This window comes from Clarias gariepinus, chromosome 11, assembly GCF_024256425.1.
Source record: "Clarias gariepinus isolate MV-2021 ecotype Netherlands chromosome 11, CGAR_prim_01v2, whole genome shotgun sequence".
In the NCBI taxonomy this organism is placed as follows: Eukaryota; Metazoa; Chordata; class Actinopteri; order Siluriformes; family Clariidae; genus Clarias; species Clarias gariepinus.
This window is the reverse complement of record NC_071110.1, coordinates 21,264,061-21,277,831: the sequence shown is the minus strand read 5'-3', so window position 1 is coordinate 21,277,831 and position 13,771 is coordinate 21,264,061. Positions and strand designations below refer to the sequence as shown.

At 40.0% G+C, this 13,771-nt stretch overlaps 1 protein-coding gene and 1 non-coding gene across 5 annotated transcripts; both read left to right on the top strand.

The window, feature by feature from the left end:
* The first annotated feature begins 5,645 nt into the window (after window positions 1-5,645).
* trnastop-uca (transfer RNA opal suppressor (anticodon UCA)) lies at window positions 5,646-5,732 on the top strand. Its single transcript has one exon. It is a non-coding gene; the product is annotated as a tRNA-Sec (tRNA).
* On the top strand, window positions 5,675-13,568 carry mrpl28 (mitochondrial ribosomal protein L28). Of its 4 annotated transcripts, none has more exons than XM_053507133.1 (6): window positions 5,675-5,801; window positions 7,025-7,316; window positions 7,990-8,142; window positions 9,419-9,553; window positions 9,669-9,752; window positions 13,069-13,568. In XM_053507133.1, the coding sequence occupies exons 2-6, from the start codon at window positions 7,029-7,031 to the stop codon at window positions 13,165-13,167; spliced, it is 759 nt and encodes a 252-aa protein (XP_053363108.1). In that variant the 5' UTR covers window positions 5,675-5,801; window positions 7,025-7,028; the 3' UTR covers window positions 13,168-13,568. The 4 variants fall into 4 exon arrangements, with proteins under 4 accessions (XP_053363108.1, XP_053363105.1, XP_053363107.1 ...); XM_053507130.1 differs by having other exon boundaries at window positions 5,677-5,801; window positions 9,666-9,752; window positions 13,069-13,558; XM_053507132.1 differs by lacking the exon at window positions 5,675-5,801 and adding an exon at window positions 6,094-6,113 and having other exon boundaries at window positions 9,666-9,752; window positions 13,069-13,558.
* Window positions 13,569-13,771: the final 203 nt, after the last annotated feature.

The window sequence follows — 13,771 nt, the reverse complement described above, 5'->3', positions numbered from 1 at the left end:
CACTACCTTTTTTCACCACAAAAGAAATGTTTTTTTGCATTATTATTTCAGCATAAATTCACACTGAATGTAAGCATGCATCAAGAATCATGAAGCTGGTAAGGAGCATTTTTTCTGCTGTTCAGATCAGCAGAGAATTACATTTAGAGGTGAGGAGATAAAAATTGACGGTATGAGTCCTAGTATAGACTTAAGTTTCACTATATCGCTTATGTCAGATTACAAAGCAGGATATACTTTAAAATATTGTGTATCATTCTATTCAATATTGGGAAATATCTAATATATATATATATATATATGTTTAAATTACAATCTAATGCTTCCAAACAGTTTGTAATTATATTTTGTAAAATACTCTCTTATAAGGATGTCATGATGCCTGAGAGAATGCCTCAGACAAGTGTGCTTTGACATTTTACAATATTGATATTAAATTGCCCAATTTTATTTGCAACTCAAGTTTATGATTAACACAATAAATGACTTAAAACACAGCAATTGCTGAGCAAGCATTTTGTTTATGAAAAAAAAGTTTATGGTATTCTTTAGTATCTAGACCAGGTGTTCTCAAACGTTTTAAATGTAAAATAAATTCCACAGATCCAATATCCAGATCCATTATTTTAAAACACTAACAGTTCATCTGCTGATGTATTAAGCTTATTTTGTAGACTGACATATAGGCAGACCATTATTTAGATTGCACTCATTTAATACACTCACTCACCGTCTTAATACGGTATTCAGGGTCATGGGGGGCCTGGAGCCTATCCTAGGAAACATAGGGCACAAGGCAGGGTACACCCAGGACAGGTTGCCAATCTGTCACAGGGCACACACACACATACACACATGTACACACTACAGGCAATTTTGGAAATGCCAGTTAGCCTAATCTGCATGTCTTTGAGCTGTTGGAGAAAACTGGAGTACCCAGAAGAAACCTACCAAACATGGGAAGAACATGCACACTCTATGCACACAGGCGGAAATCGAACTTGGCCAGGAATCGAACCTGACCAGGAATCAAACTCGAAGTTCAAGATGACAATGCTAACCACTACACCACCGTGCCGCCTTCATTCAATACAAGTGACTGATTAATCCAGCTGGTAACAACTCACAATTATTATATAATTCATGTACAAGGTCACAGGAAGCCTGGAGCCTTTCCCAGCGGACGTGGAACAAGGCAGGGTACATACCTGAAAGGGGCATCAGTACATTACAGTGGGGAATTTGGAAACACTAATTAGCCCATTCCACATCCATGGATGGAAGAACATGGCTTGGCAAGTTTCCTTTGGTTATGCCAGTCTCCTCTTACTGTCAAAAGACATGCAGATTAGGCAAATCGCCTGTATTGTGTGAGTGTGAGTCTGTCTGTGCAATGAGTTGACACCTTGTGCTTTGTGCCCTATGTCTCCTAGGAAAGGCTTCAGGCTTCCCGTGACTCTGTACAGAATAAGAAAAAAATAATGCACTGTACTATTTGTTTAGCTCGGCTAACTACCATCAATATGGCATTTAAACTATTAATTAATTTATTTTTTACATTTAAACAAAGCATGGAAAAAAGCTAGATGCATGAAAAAAAATGTTTTTGAAAGAATTTGTGTTAACAGTGATTACACATTTACAGTTTGATTCACATATATCACTGTTATGCTAACTTGTATATGAGTTTTAAAGTAAAACAACTGTCTATCTTTGGCTAATGCCTGGTGTTTGGACAGGTAAGTTCCATCACAGGCATGTCACAGGCAATCCTCACAGAATGTAACTGTATGCAAGCTCTGTCTATCTTCATCTCAGTCAGTGATCCCCACATGCTTCAAAGAGTCCATCATTGTTCCTGTCCCGAAGAAACCTCATCCTGCTTCATTCAATGACTATCGCCCTGTAGCCCTCACCTCAGTAGTGATGAAGTGCTTTAAACGCCTGGTCAGAGACTTCATCATTTGTTCACTACCCGACACACTGGACCCACTACAGTTCGCTTACCGTCCAAATCGTTCCACAGACGATGCCATCTCTCATGTCCTCCACACATCACTCACTCACCTGGACACTAGAAGGGGGAATTATGTTAAAATGATCTTCATTGACTACAGCTCTGCATTTAATACCATAATTCCCTCCACACTCACCACCAAGCTGGAGCACCTGGGACTCAGCTCATCTATGTGTCAGTGGATCTCCAACTTCCTAACTGGCAGACCACAGGCAGTAAGGATGGGCGGACACGTCCCAGCCTCCATCACTCTCAGCACTGGAGCACCCCAGGGTTGTGTTCTGAGCCCCCTGCTGTACTCTTTGTACACATATGACTGCGTGGCCACTACCAGCTCCACCACCATCATTAGGTTTGCTGACGACACTGTCGTGGTGGGCCTGATCTCTGATAACAACGAGACGGTCTACCTGAAGGAGATTAGGAATCTGGATAACTGGTGCAGAGGAACAACCTCCTTCTAAACGTCAGTAAGACAAAGGAGTTGGTAGTGGACTTCAGCACCAAGCGGGAGAGGAACTACCAGACCCTGTCATCAACAAAAGCCCAGTGGAGAGAGTGGACAGCTTCAAACACCTCGGTGTTTACATCACGCAGGACCTGTCATGGTCCTGTCACATCAATACCGTGGTGAAAAAGGCCCGACAGCGTCTTTAGCACCTCAGACGCTTGAGAGACTTCCAACTGCCCTCCAAGGTTCTCAGGAACTTTTACTCATGCACCATAGAGAGCATCCTGACGGAAACATCTCAACCTGGTTCGGGAACAGCACCATGCAGGACAGACGAGCTCTACAGAGCTCCCTGACCTGCACTCAATCTACAGCAGGCGGTGCTGGACCAAGGCCAGAAAGATCGTGAAGGACCTCAGCCATCCCCAAAATGGACTGTTCTCTCTGTTGAGGTCAGGAAAGCGATTCCACTCCCTGAAGGCCAACACAGAGAGACTGAGGAGGAGATTCTTCATGCAGGCAATACCGTCTCTCAATCACAATCACACCTCCACACAGTACTGACCCACACATATGGTTTTTACACACACACTGGACATTCTGGACATTTGTTTACACTATTGGCCACTGCACAACTACATTTCGTGGTCATCAAATCACATCAAATCACTCTATTACAAGTCACTTTAAATAAATCACTTTAAGCATATTTGCACTGTGGTACTGTGGTATCTTACAGTGGTAAGATGTGCTGTAGGTGTGACAGAAGAGTTCAAGGTGAAGGTGGGTCTGCATCAAGGATCGGCTCTAAGCCCCTTTTTGTTTGCTCTGGTGATGGACAGGATGACAGATGAGGTAAGACAGGAGTCTCCATGGACTATGATGTTTGCAGATGACATTGTGCTCTGTAGCGAGAGCAGGGAACAGGTGGAGGAAAATTTGGAGAGATGGAGGTATGCTCTGGAAAGCAGAGGAATGAAGGTTAGCCGCAGCAAGACTGAATACATGTGTGTAAATGAGAGGAACCCAGGAGGATCGGTGAGGCTACAGGGAGCAGAGGTAAAGAAGGTGCAGGATTTTAAGTACTTAGGGTCAACGGTCCAGAGCAACGGAGAGTGTTCAAAGGAGGTGAAGAGGCGGGTACAGGCAGGTTGGAATGGGTGGAGAAAAGTGTCAGGTGTGTTGTGCGATAAAAGAGTATCAGCGAGAATGAAAGGAAAGGTGTACAGGACAGTGGTGAGACCAGCAATGCTCTATGACTTAGAGACAGTGGCGCTGAAGAAAAGACAGGAGGCAGAGTTGGAGGTAGCAGAGCTGAAGATGTTGAGGTTTTCTTTGGGAGTGACAAGGATGGATAGGATCAAGAATAAGTTTATCAGAGGGACAACCCACGTTAGATGTTTTGGAGATAAAGTCAGAGAGGCCAGATTGAGGTGGTTTGGACATGTTCAGAGGAGAGATTGTGAATATATCGGTAGAAGGATGCTGAGGTTGGAACTGCCAGGCAGGAGGTCTAGAGGAAGACCAAAGAGGAGATTTATGGATGCAGTGAGAGAGGACAGGAAGTTAGTTGGTGTGAGAGAAGAGGATGCATAGGATAGGGTTAGATGGAGGCAAATGATTCGCTGTGGCGACCCCTAAAAGGGAACAGCCGAAAGACAAAGAAGAAAGAAGAAGAAGCATATTTGCACTGCATAAGTCACTTTTAATATGTGGATTGCACAACCATGGACATTACTATTCTTTAATTACCATTTATTCGGCTGCTCTTATTGTTTTACATTTTTACATATATTCTCCATATATTTTCTATATTGTGTATTTTTGTGTGCAGTTATTTTATTCTTAACTTTTATTTGTATATTTTTATTTTATTCTTCCCTATTTAAACTTACCCTTTATTTTAATTTTCATATTTATTTCCTATTCCTATTCCTATTCTTTTATTCTTAGGTCACGAGCAGTTGTCTAAGCATTTCACTGCATATCGTACTGTGTATGTGACAAATAAAATTTGAATTTGAATTTGGCCGAGCTCATAGCTACTAAAACCCTTGATCAAACTGCAGTTCATCTACAACGACACCACACACTCCATTCGCAGGTAAGGGGAGCATGCAGGCATCAGGATCTGCACACAGGCTATGATGATGTTGCCTACTGTTCAATATTCTTTAAGGAACGCCTGTGGCGTTCTCCATCCAAAACAGTCTTTAACCCAATTTAATAGGTTCCCTCCGATTCCCATCATGTGTATTTTGATTATAAGGTAGTACCACAGAGAACGCACACTCTCATGTTGGTCGACACGGTTTTTGTCTTGACGTATTTTCAAAAGCTGGACATTTCAGGACAAGCAGAGATCATCTGCTAGTGTTCCTCGTGGAATAACAGGTAGACTCCTGTGAGCAGAACAGCTCCTCCCATTTTCCTTTCATCTTACAGATCACACATTTGTCAGGTTCCATTTTCTATCTTACACTTGCTTGATACCTTTGAGCTTAACTTCACCTGAGTAGTTTTTATGCCCAAAAGGTCTCACAGTTTGACATAAAAGTTGATGAAGCTGTCCACTGTTATATGCTGTGAACAACACCTCCACTGACCAAACAAACATAAAACACATCATTCAGTGGTTTCTTAGATCCTTGCTCATTTCTTGTAACTTTTTAAAATAAAATGATAAAGCAGGAAAACCCTAAATGTGCAGGACATGGGGTCCTTCATTGCCAGGGATGGAGAACCACTGACTAACAAGTGTGTTCCTGACAGAACAACCCTTAGTCGGGTTTGATTAATAATTTGACATTTATTGTGCCTTTAAAGTTTAAGGCATTTTCCATTTGTTTTGGAAAGAGGCATATGTGTTGAAAAATGGAATTGGTGGTAAATAATGTTGTGATTAAAAAAGTCCCCATGTACTCTGCCACAAGATAGTGAGCCAATGATTGTTGACTAATTTGCATTCCTGAACCAGCATGCACTGCGATGCGTTTTTAAAATACTTATTTATAATTTTATACTAATTTACTGTGCCTGTTTTTCCACATTTTATAATTTTTGTTATATTAATATGTCTAGAGTGCATATACGTTATACATTTTAGTTACCTACCCTTAACGCAACGCTCATTAGGTATTTGTAGTATATATTCTTGTGTTATTAACACTCTTAAATGCCCGGATGAACCTCGGTGGTCCGGGGTGCAGGCTTCAAACCTGTAGCTGCTTAGCGGCAGAGTGGTTCAATTCCACCTTTCGGGCGAAGAAGTTGAATCAACGTTTTTTAATAAGAATTTAATAAATACTTCGTTGGAGATCACGGATTGCGTATGTGAGTGTAATGCGTTTTTTTTTCGTTTTAGGAGGGTTCAAACGGATATTCATGAAAGAATGTGAACATATTTTCTAGTTAGTCTGTACGATTCAGTTATATGTGTATCAAAAATATTGAAGTATATTCTTATAGTGAAGCCACTTTACCCGGATGTGTACCTTTCGCACAACCAATCAAAATGCCTGTTTTGTTTTACGTCACCGGAAGTGATCATAGTTGCCCTTGACAGACATGCGTGTGTGCTCCAACCAGCCGGGGATGCTTAGAGAATAGATCTGAAAAGCTGATACAAAACCTGCTTTTCCTCAGGTATGCTTCTTACAAAGCGTAATTGCTGTTGTTTAAAATGCGACCAAATAAATTATTGATCACTGCAAATCTATTGCTTATTAGCTTGATAGCTGCTCAGACACCAGCACCAAATGTTTACACTCGGTGTCTGTCTTATGCAGGATACAGAGTGGATCTAGATGGCTTGGGTTCATCTCTGAGATTTAAATAGGTTTTTATATGCATGTGTATATGAAACTGGCTGTTCAGTTTTTACCAATGATCATTTACAGGCAGCTTCACAGAATACTCAATCACTCAGGAGTAGCTAGACAGAGAGACAAAGAGAGAAAGTGAGATAACAGTCAGGTATAGTGTATAATGTGAATGTATGTAGATTCTGTGCAGAGTACAAGCAGGGACTCTGTCTGTTAAACTGACAACATAATTAAAAGGGAGAGCCAGAAGGAAGCACAGACCTGAGGGCTCACTGAGAAGTAAAGCAACTCCACAGTTACGCCACCATAAACCATCCTGAGTGATCTTTTAAGAAGAAAAAGACAAAGTAGAAGAGCAGCATTTTATTTACTGATAATGATAAAAAGCTAACCCAAAGACAATAGAAGTGAGTCTCTGATATTACAGGTTTGTGATTATTATACGGATATCATTAGTCAGAATTTCACATTCTGATTTAATTTTTTTTTTTTTTTTTTTTTACCCAAATAAGTTGCTAAGCTTATTAATTGTCATGTTCATTGTGATGTAGCGTTTCCTTGTTTTCCCTGGTTTGCGACTTAGGAATCCATATTTCTGTAAAGCTGCCCTGTGACAATGTCTATTGGTTAAAAAATATCCAGTATAAAACATATAAAAAGATATAACACTTTGCGGTAGACATTGTAAAAGTGTCCACTTTCCCTAAACCTGTTATATTTCTCCTCTTAAAGCGAGATGCCTTTACACAAATACCCACCTCGCCTGTGGGAAGCCTTAAAGTTAAAGAAAGGAATCTACGCCCGTCTGCCTCAGCATTACCTCAAAACCCTCCAGGACACATCGCCCCCGACTCCTGTGCATTGGAGACCTCTGGGGGTGAAATACAGAGCGAACCCGAAAACAGGCCACAAAGAGCGGGTTCAGGATGTACCCATTCCTGTTTATTACCCACCGGCGTCACAGGATGGCCTGTGGGGTGGAGAGGGCTGGATATCTGGCTTCAGATACGCCAATAATGACAAGGTGAGCTGCTGGATAAAATTGAGTTATGATAAACATAAGGTTAGGGTTAGATTTTAAGAGCATGTTGAGCATCTGATATCCTTTTTACAGTAGCATGAGGATATTCTCTGGTCACCAATTTATTAAAGAGTTTTTTAATACTACATATAAATATTCTTATTTCCTGCTTTGTTATATTTCTGCATGGCATTGTGTTACATAACCACAGTGGTGTCTAATATTTAAAGTGGTATTTGAAGCCTGTTAACTATTATACTTAATTGTGTGATTTGCCTTCCCTCCGTAAAATACTGGGTCATGTAGCAGGTGTTTTAAAGGAGAGCTGTTTACAGACAGTGGCACAAACAGCACGCTCAGAGTTGAGAGAGAGACTCTTTTGCTATGACTTAAAGGCTACAGTGAGCTAATGAAAACCATGTACTTTTGATACCTAAGTAAATTTTGAAGGATAAGTTCTTTTGTAATTTTACTCAAGAAGAAATGTAAATGGAGGAAATTTACTTAAGTAATATGTTACCAGAGATATCTCTACTTTCACTCAACTATAGGAATTGTGTCCTTTACCCACCACAGTTTTGTGAGACTAATGTAGAGTAAAACAGCACTAGAGTTTTGTTAAGTATTAAGCTACATTCTAAATTGTTCAGTTCCTGTGTCTAAAATGCTTCTGCAGCTTTCCGCACGAGTGCAGAAGACATGGAAACCTCAGCTCTTCAAGAGGGAGCTGTACAGTGAAATCCTCGACCAAAAGTTTAACATTACAGTCACAGCTCGGACGCTGGATCTTATCGACACCGCCTACGGCTTTGATTTCTACATTTTGAAGGTAACAACTGATTACTGTTTGACTTATCATAAAGATTTAAGACTAATTTTAACACGCCAACAGATCTAACACTGTATGCACAGTCACAGGGAGCACCCACCTTCATTAATCATTGTGCCAAAAGACATCACCCTGTGTACATCAGGAGTTGTGCGACTGGTGCTATTCTGACCATGTGCGTTACCACGTCAAATGGGAGTAAGTTAGAACCAAAGAGCGAACGTAAAATTCTGCATGAAACTGAGCAAATCTACCATAGATAGATTTGACATAATTCAGGATGTTTTACGGTGATGCTGCAGTGCGTAATTTGAAGTGGTTTTAGGTGCATGTGCACTTCAAGTCAGAAGAAAACGACGCTGGAAAACGATGAGAGATCAGAAGATTTTTAACGAGCTTAGCCACCGATAATGTCGAAACCATTTGGCAACTTGTGCATGATGATCATCAATGAACAATCCCCAACACTGCTGTCATTGTCGGTGTGTCATACGGAATAGTCCAGGCAGTCCATTCACATGGGATTTGAACAGCTGCTGACCTAGGAGCAGAAGGAACATTGCATTGAAGTCTGCTAAAAACTCCGTCACCGTGCCATGGATGACTATTTCTTCATGTTGAGGATCATTAACATTGACGATCTTGGGTTTATGGGTACGACCCTGAGATGAAGCAACTGTCTTTACAGTGAAAGAGCCAATTATCTCCCCGACTGAAAAAGGCGTGGCAGGTGCATGCTAAACATCCTTTTTGACATTTGCGGCATTGTGCTTTAATAATTCATCTCCAATAGTGAATTTTACTACCAGGATTTAAGGCGTCTGAGGGAGGACGTACGGCAAAAGCGACGGGGTCTGTGGCATGCGAATCTTGAAACTTTTTGATACCCCCTTATACAATTCAGTTAATTTTTGATTGAGTCCAGTTGCACTTTTAACTATTTATATAAACTTTTTAATGTTAAATTTCCTAAAATAAAGAATTTTTTACAAATATACCACCAGAAAATGCAAACTGCATGAGCAGTTGGTGCTATACCGCCACCTACTGGACTGGTGCCGAAGCTCAGCAGAAAAAAATAAATTATCGCCTTGTATGAGACATGATATTTAAAAAAAATCGTCCAGATGGGCTTCACAGCATTTCAGTGCTCATTTTAGATGATTTTAGTAGTTTGTTATACTTTAAAACTTTTAACAATATAGTCGCTCAGGACAGGTCAGAAAAAAAAGATATGTCATGTCACACTTAACTTCAGAATTAATTTTTCTATCAGACACCAAAGCAGGACCTGTGCTCCAAGTTTGGCATGGACCTGAAACGCGCTATGCTCCTGCGCTTAGCGCGCAAAGACACTGAGCTCTACCCAGATGATCTGGCTCGCAGAGAGAAGGTCTACAACAAATACAAGGTGCACAAAAAAAAGAGTAGTAAGTAAGTATATCACTTCTGTTGGATGTGGATCGCTGATATTTTTGTGTGTGTCATTGTGTCTGTTGGCTTGCATCGTGGTGGCGAAACAGCAGTTTGAGATTCCTGCTGAGGAGGCGGAGTGGGTCGGCCTGAGTCTGGAAGAGGCAGTCGAGAAACAGAGACTACTTGAGCACAAGGTGACGAGATTGTGAATAAAAACAATCTTTTTTCAAATTCAAGCCAGAGTCTACAGCATATACACCTCTGTAAAATATCTTTAAGTGTCTTTTACAGTCCACAAAATCATGAATGACTGCAATGGTGTTTAATTGAACACTTGGTAAAGTTTCATTGTAAAAATAGACAGTAGAAATGTTCACTTCATAGTGAAAGTTAGAATGTACGATATGCAGTGAAATGCTTAGACAACTGCTCGTGACCTAAAATAGAAGACTATGAATAGTAATAGGAAATAAATATGAAAATTAAAATATAGGGTAAATAAAACTAGGAAAGAATAAAATCTAATATAAAAACTAAAGTTAAAAAAATAAATAAATGTTCGACAAAAATACACAATATAGAAAATATTTTGAAGAATGTATGAAGAAATATAAAACAATAAGAGCAACTGAACGGGTAGGTATATATTTATGTAATTTTTGTGTGGAATGGTGTTAGAATAAATAATAATGAAAGAATGGTAATGTCCGTTTGTGCAATCTACGTATTTAAAGTGTCTAGTGCAGTGCATAATATGCTTAAAAAGTGATTTTTAAAGTGACTTGTGACAGAGTGATATGATGACCACCAGGTGTAGTTGTGCAGTGGCCACTACATATATTAGTTTACATATACAATTTAACGAGAACTGTGAGAACAACAGGTTTGGGACTAAACACCTGTGTGTCTATAAAGAAAACACTTGTTGGTGTATCTTAGCAGAAAAAAAGGCTTTGTAAAGGCAAGAGATAACGACAGGCTAAAACAGAGAGGGAGAAAATTAATCTTTAACCTAATGAGACTTTCAATTTACACGCGCACCAGTCATGGCCAAAAGTTTTGAGAATTTGAGGATTGACCACAAGTTCTCAATGGGATTAAGATCTGGGGAGTTTCCAGGCCATGGACCTAAAATTTTAACGTTTTGGTCCCCGAGCCACTTAGTTATCACTTTTGCCTTATGGCACGGTGCTCCATCGTGCTGGAAAATGCATTGTTCTTCACCAAACTGTTGTTGGATTGTTGAAAGAAGTTGCTGCTGGAGGGTGTTTTGGTACCATTCTTTATTCATGGCTGTGTTTTGGGGCAAAATTGTGAGTAAGCCCACTCCCTTGGATGAGAAGCAACCCCACACATGAATGGTCTCAGGATGCTTTACTGTTGGCATGACACAGGACTGATGGTAGTGCTCACCTTTTCTTCCCTGGACAACCCTTTTCCCAGATGCCCCAAACAATCGTAAAAGGGCTTCATCGGAGAATATGACTTTGCCCCAGTCCTCAGCAGTCCATTCACCATACTTTCTGCAGAAGATCAATCTGTCCCTGATGTTTTTTTTGGAGAAAAGTGGCTTCTTTGCTGCCCTTTTTGACACCAGGCCATCTTCCAAAAGTCTTCGCCTCACTGTGCGTGCAGATGCGCTCACACCTGCCTGCTGCCATTCCTGAGCAAACTCTGCGCTGGTGGCACTCCGATCCCGCAGCTGAATCCTCTTTAGGAGACGATCCTGGCGCTTGCTGGACTTTCTTGGACGCCCTGAAGCCTTCTTAACAAGAATTGAACCTCTTTCCTTGAAGTTTTTGATGATCCTATAAATTGTTGATTTAGATGCAATCTTAGTAGCCACAATATCCTTGCCTGTGAAGCCATTTTTATGCAACGCAATGATGGGTGCACGCGTTTCTTTGCAGGTCACCATGGTTAACAATGGAAGAACAATGATTTCAAGCATCATCCTCCTTTTAACATGTCAAATCTGCCATTCTAACCCAATCAGCCTGACATAATGATTTTCAGCCTTGTGCTCAACATTCTCACCTGAGTTAACAAGACGATTACTGAAATGATCTCAGCAGGTCCTTTAATGACAGCAGTGAAATGCAGTGAAAAGGTTTTTTTGGGATTAAGTTCATTTTCATGGCAAAGAAGGACTATGCAATTCATCTGATCACTCTTCATAACATTCTGGAGTATATGCAAATTGCTATTATAAAAACTTAAGCAGCAACTTTTCCAATTTCCAATATTTCAGTAATTCTCGAATCTTTTGGCCACGACTGTACACACACGCATACGTGCCAGGATGTTGATTATACCAGTAAGATCCACGCACTAAGACAGAGCAGGGGAGACGATTACCCACAATTCCACAGCTCAAGAGCGAGAAAAAACATTGGCTCACGTTGATCACGTGATGCTCGACTGTGATACTTAATATTCAGTATTAATAAACCAAGACTTGTTCGTTTTTCAAGTAAAAATTTATTAAAAATCTTTGCTCATCTTGCAGAACACTTGCAAACCACGTTACTCGCAATCCGAGGTTTCATTGTATATCAATACCTTTGTTGTTACTAGAAAAAATTTTAGTAATCATTTTATTACTATTTCATGAATTAAATTTTTAGGAAATACTGTCTGTAATGGAGTTCATGTTTTCACCGTGCTTGGTGGATTTCCTCCAGGAACTCCAGTTTCCTCCCACTGTCCAAAGGCGTGTAGATTAGGCTAATGGGTATTACCAAATTGCACATAGTGCCCTGCAATAGATTCACACAGAAGAAGGAGTACCTAGCCTCGTACTCCAAGTCGCCACGACCCTGCCCCCCCCCACACACACACAAAAAGCGGTATAGAAGATAAGTGAATAAATGAATGAATGAATATTTGTACATTTACAACCCAAAAGCCCCAAAATCTGTCATGATGTAGTGTGTGAATCATATGCCAGTTGCTGCTGGCCTGCAGAGCAAAAAAGGGGAAGATATGCACAAGCTTGGGGAAGATAAGTTCAGAACCAAACATGGTTTGTGTTTTATTTAAATTATTTTGAAGTGGTCTGACTAAAGTTTAAGAGGGTTTCTTTACAATGTCGGTATATCAGCTGATTAAGATGTTTTCTGGACTGCACACTGATACCGATACTATATGTTTGCATTCTTAACATGTAGCCTAAACTATTACTATTTTCACACAGCCCAACCCTGATACTAACCACGCACAAGAAAAACAGGAAACCAGATACCAAGTAACCGAGCTGGCAAACTGTGTTATACTGACTGTTATGTAAAATAAAATCTTGCTTTATAGCATTATGAACTTTGAGCTCACTTAGGCGTAGAGGTTCATAGCATTCATGACCATTGAATTGGACAGCTTTATGCAGTTGTTTGGTCTGAGAATAATGTTTTATGCAATTTGTTCAGATCATGACCAGTTAGTCAGAAATCTGAGGCATCCAGGAGCATACCATAATCTTTGCCTAACCTGCCTATCTTCTTTGTCACGCAGGATCCAGAGCCACTTTACAAGAGCCGTGTTGAGAGCCTGGTGAAGGAACTGGCCATGCAGAAGCTCACTGAACCCCAGCTTGTGGAAAAGAAAGACTGATGTGAAGAGAAATGAAAAAGTATTTATTGGGGTTTTGTTTTCTGCTGTAATTGCTTACTTTTGTACCGACGGCATTTACGATATGCCAATATCCTGTAAATATCTAACTTCTAGTCAAACAATAAATAAACATTTATCAGGAGAGATTTATGATGTGTGCTTTTCTTCTGCGTTAGATCAATCACTTAATTCTGCCAGCAGGTGGCACGGACTCAACTATAGTCCCTGTCTCAGAAGAAATCTTCATATCGTTTTCAAACCACAATGCATACACAACACACACATGTATCTAAGTGTATTAAAGAGAAGTCTGTAGCTCAACCAGTGTTTATATGTACAGTATATCACGCTAAAAGGTTAGTAGTTGGTACAATATGACAATATGTGGACTATTATGCAACATTTTTGTGTTGAACATTCCTGCTTTTTGTCTTTTTCTCACTTTTTTATATTAGTGCATAATACATATATATTTATTTTATAAAATTATACGTAATAATGTGTTGTGACTAATTTCAATGATAGCTTCTTTGCAGGTCAATCCACTAGCTGCCTGCTATGCATTATTTTAGCTAACCAGCTAACCGGAATTATAATCGTTTAA

What these genes read in the sequence shown, in the direction of transcription:
- mrpl28 (XM_053507130.1), top strand. Translation starts at nt 7,029, where the DNA reads ATGCCTTTACACAAATACCCACCTCGCCTGTGGGAAGCCTTAAAGTTA. An exon ending in AGGTCTACAACAAATACAAG is followed by an intron (nt 9,554 to 9,665) that starts GTGCACAAAAAA and finishes GTGGCGAAACAG; the next exon opens with CAGTTTGAGATTCCTGCTGA. An exon ending in AGAGACTACTTGAGCACAAG is followed by an intron (nt 9,753 to 13,068) that starts GTGACGAGATTG and finishes TTTGTCACGCAG; the next exon opens with GATCCAGAGCCACTTTACAA.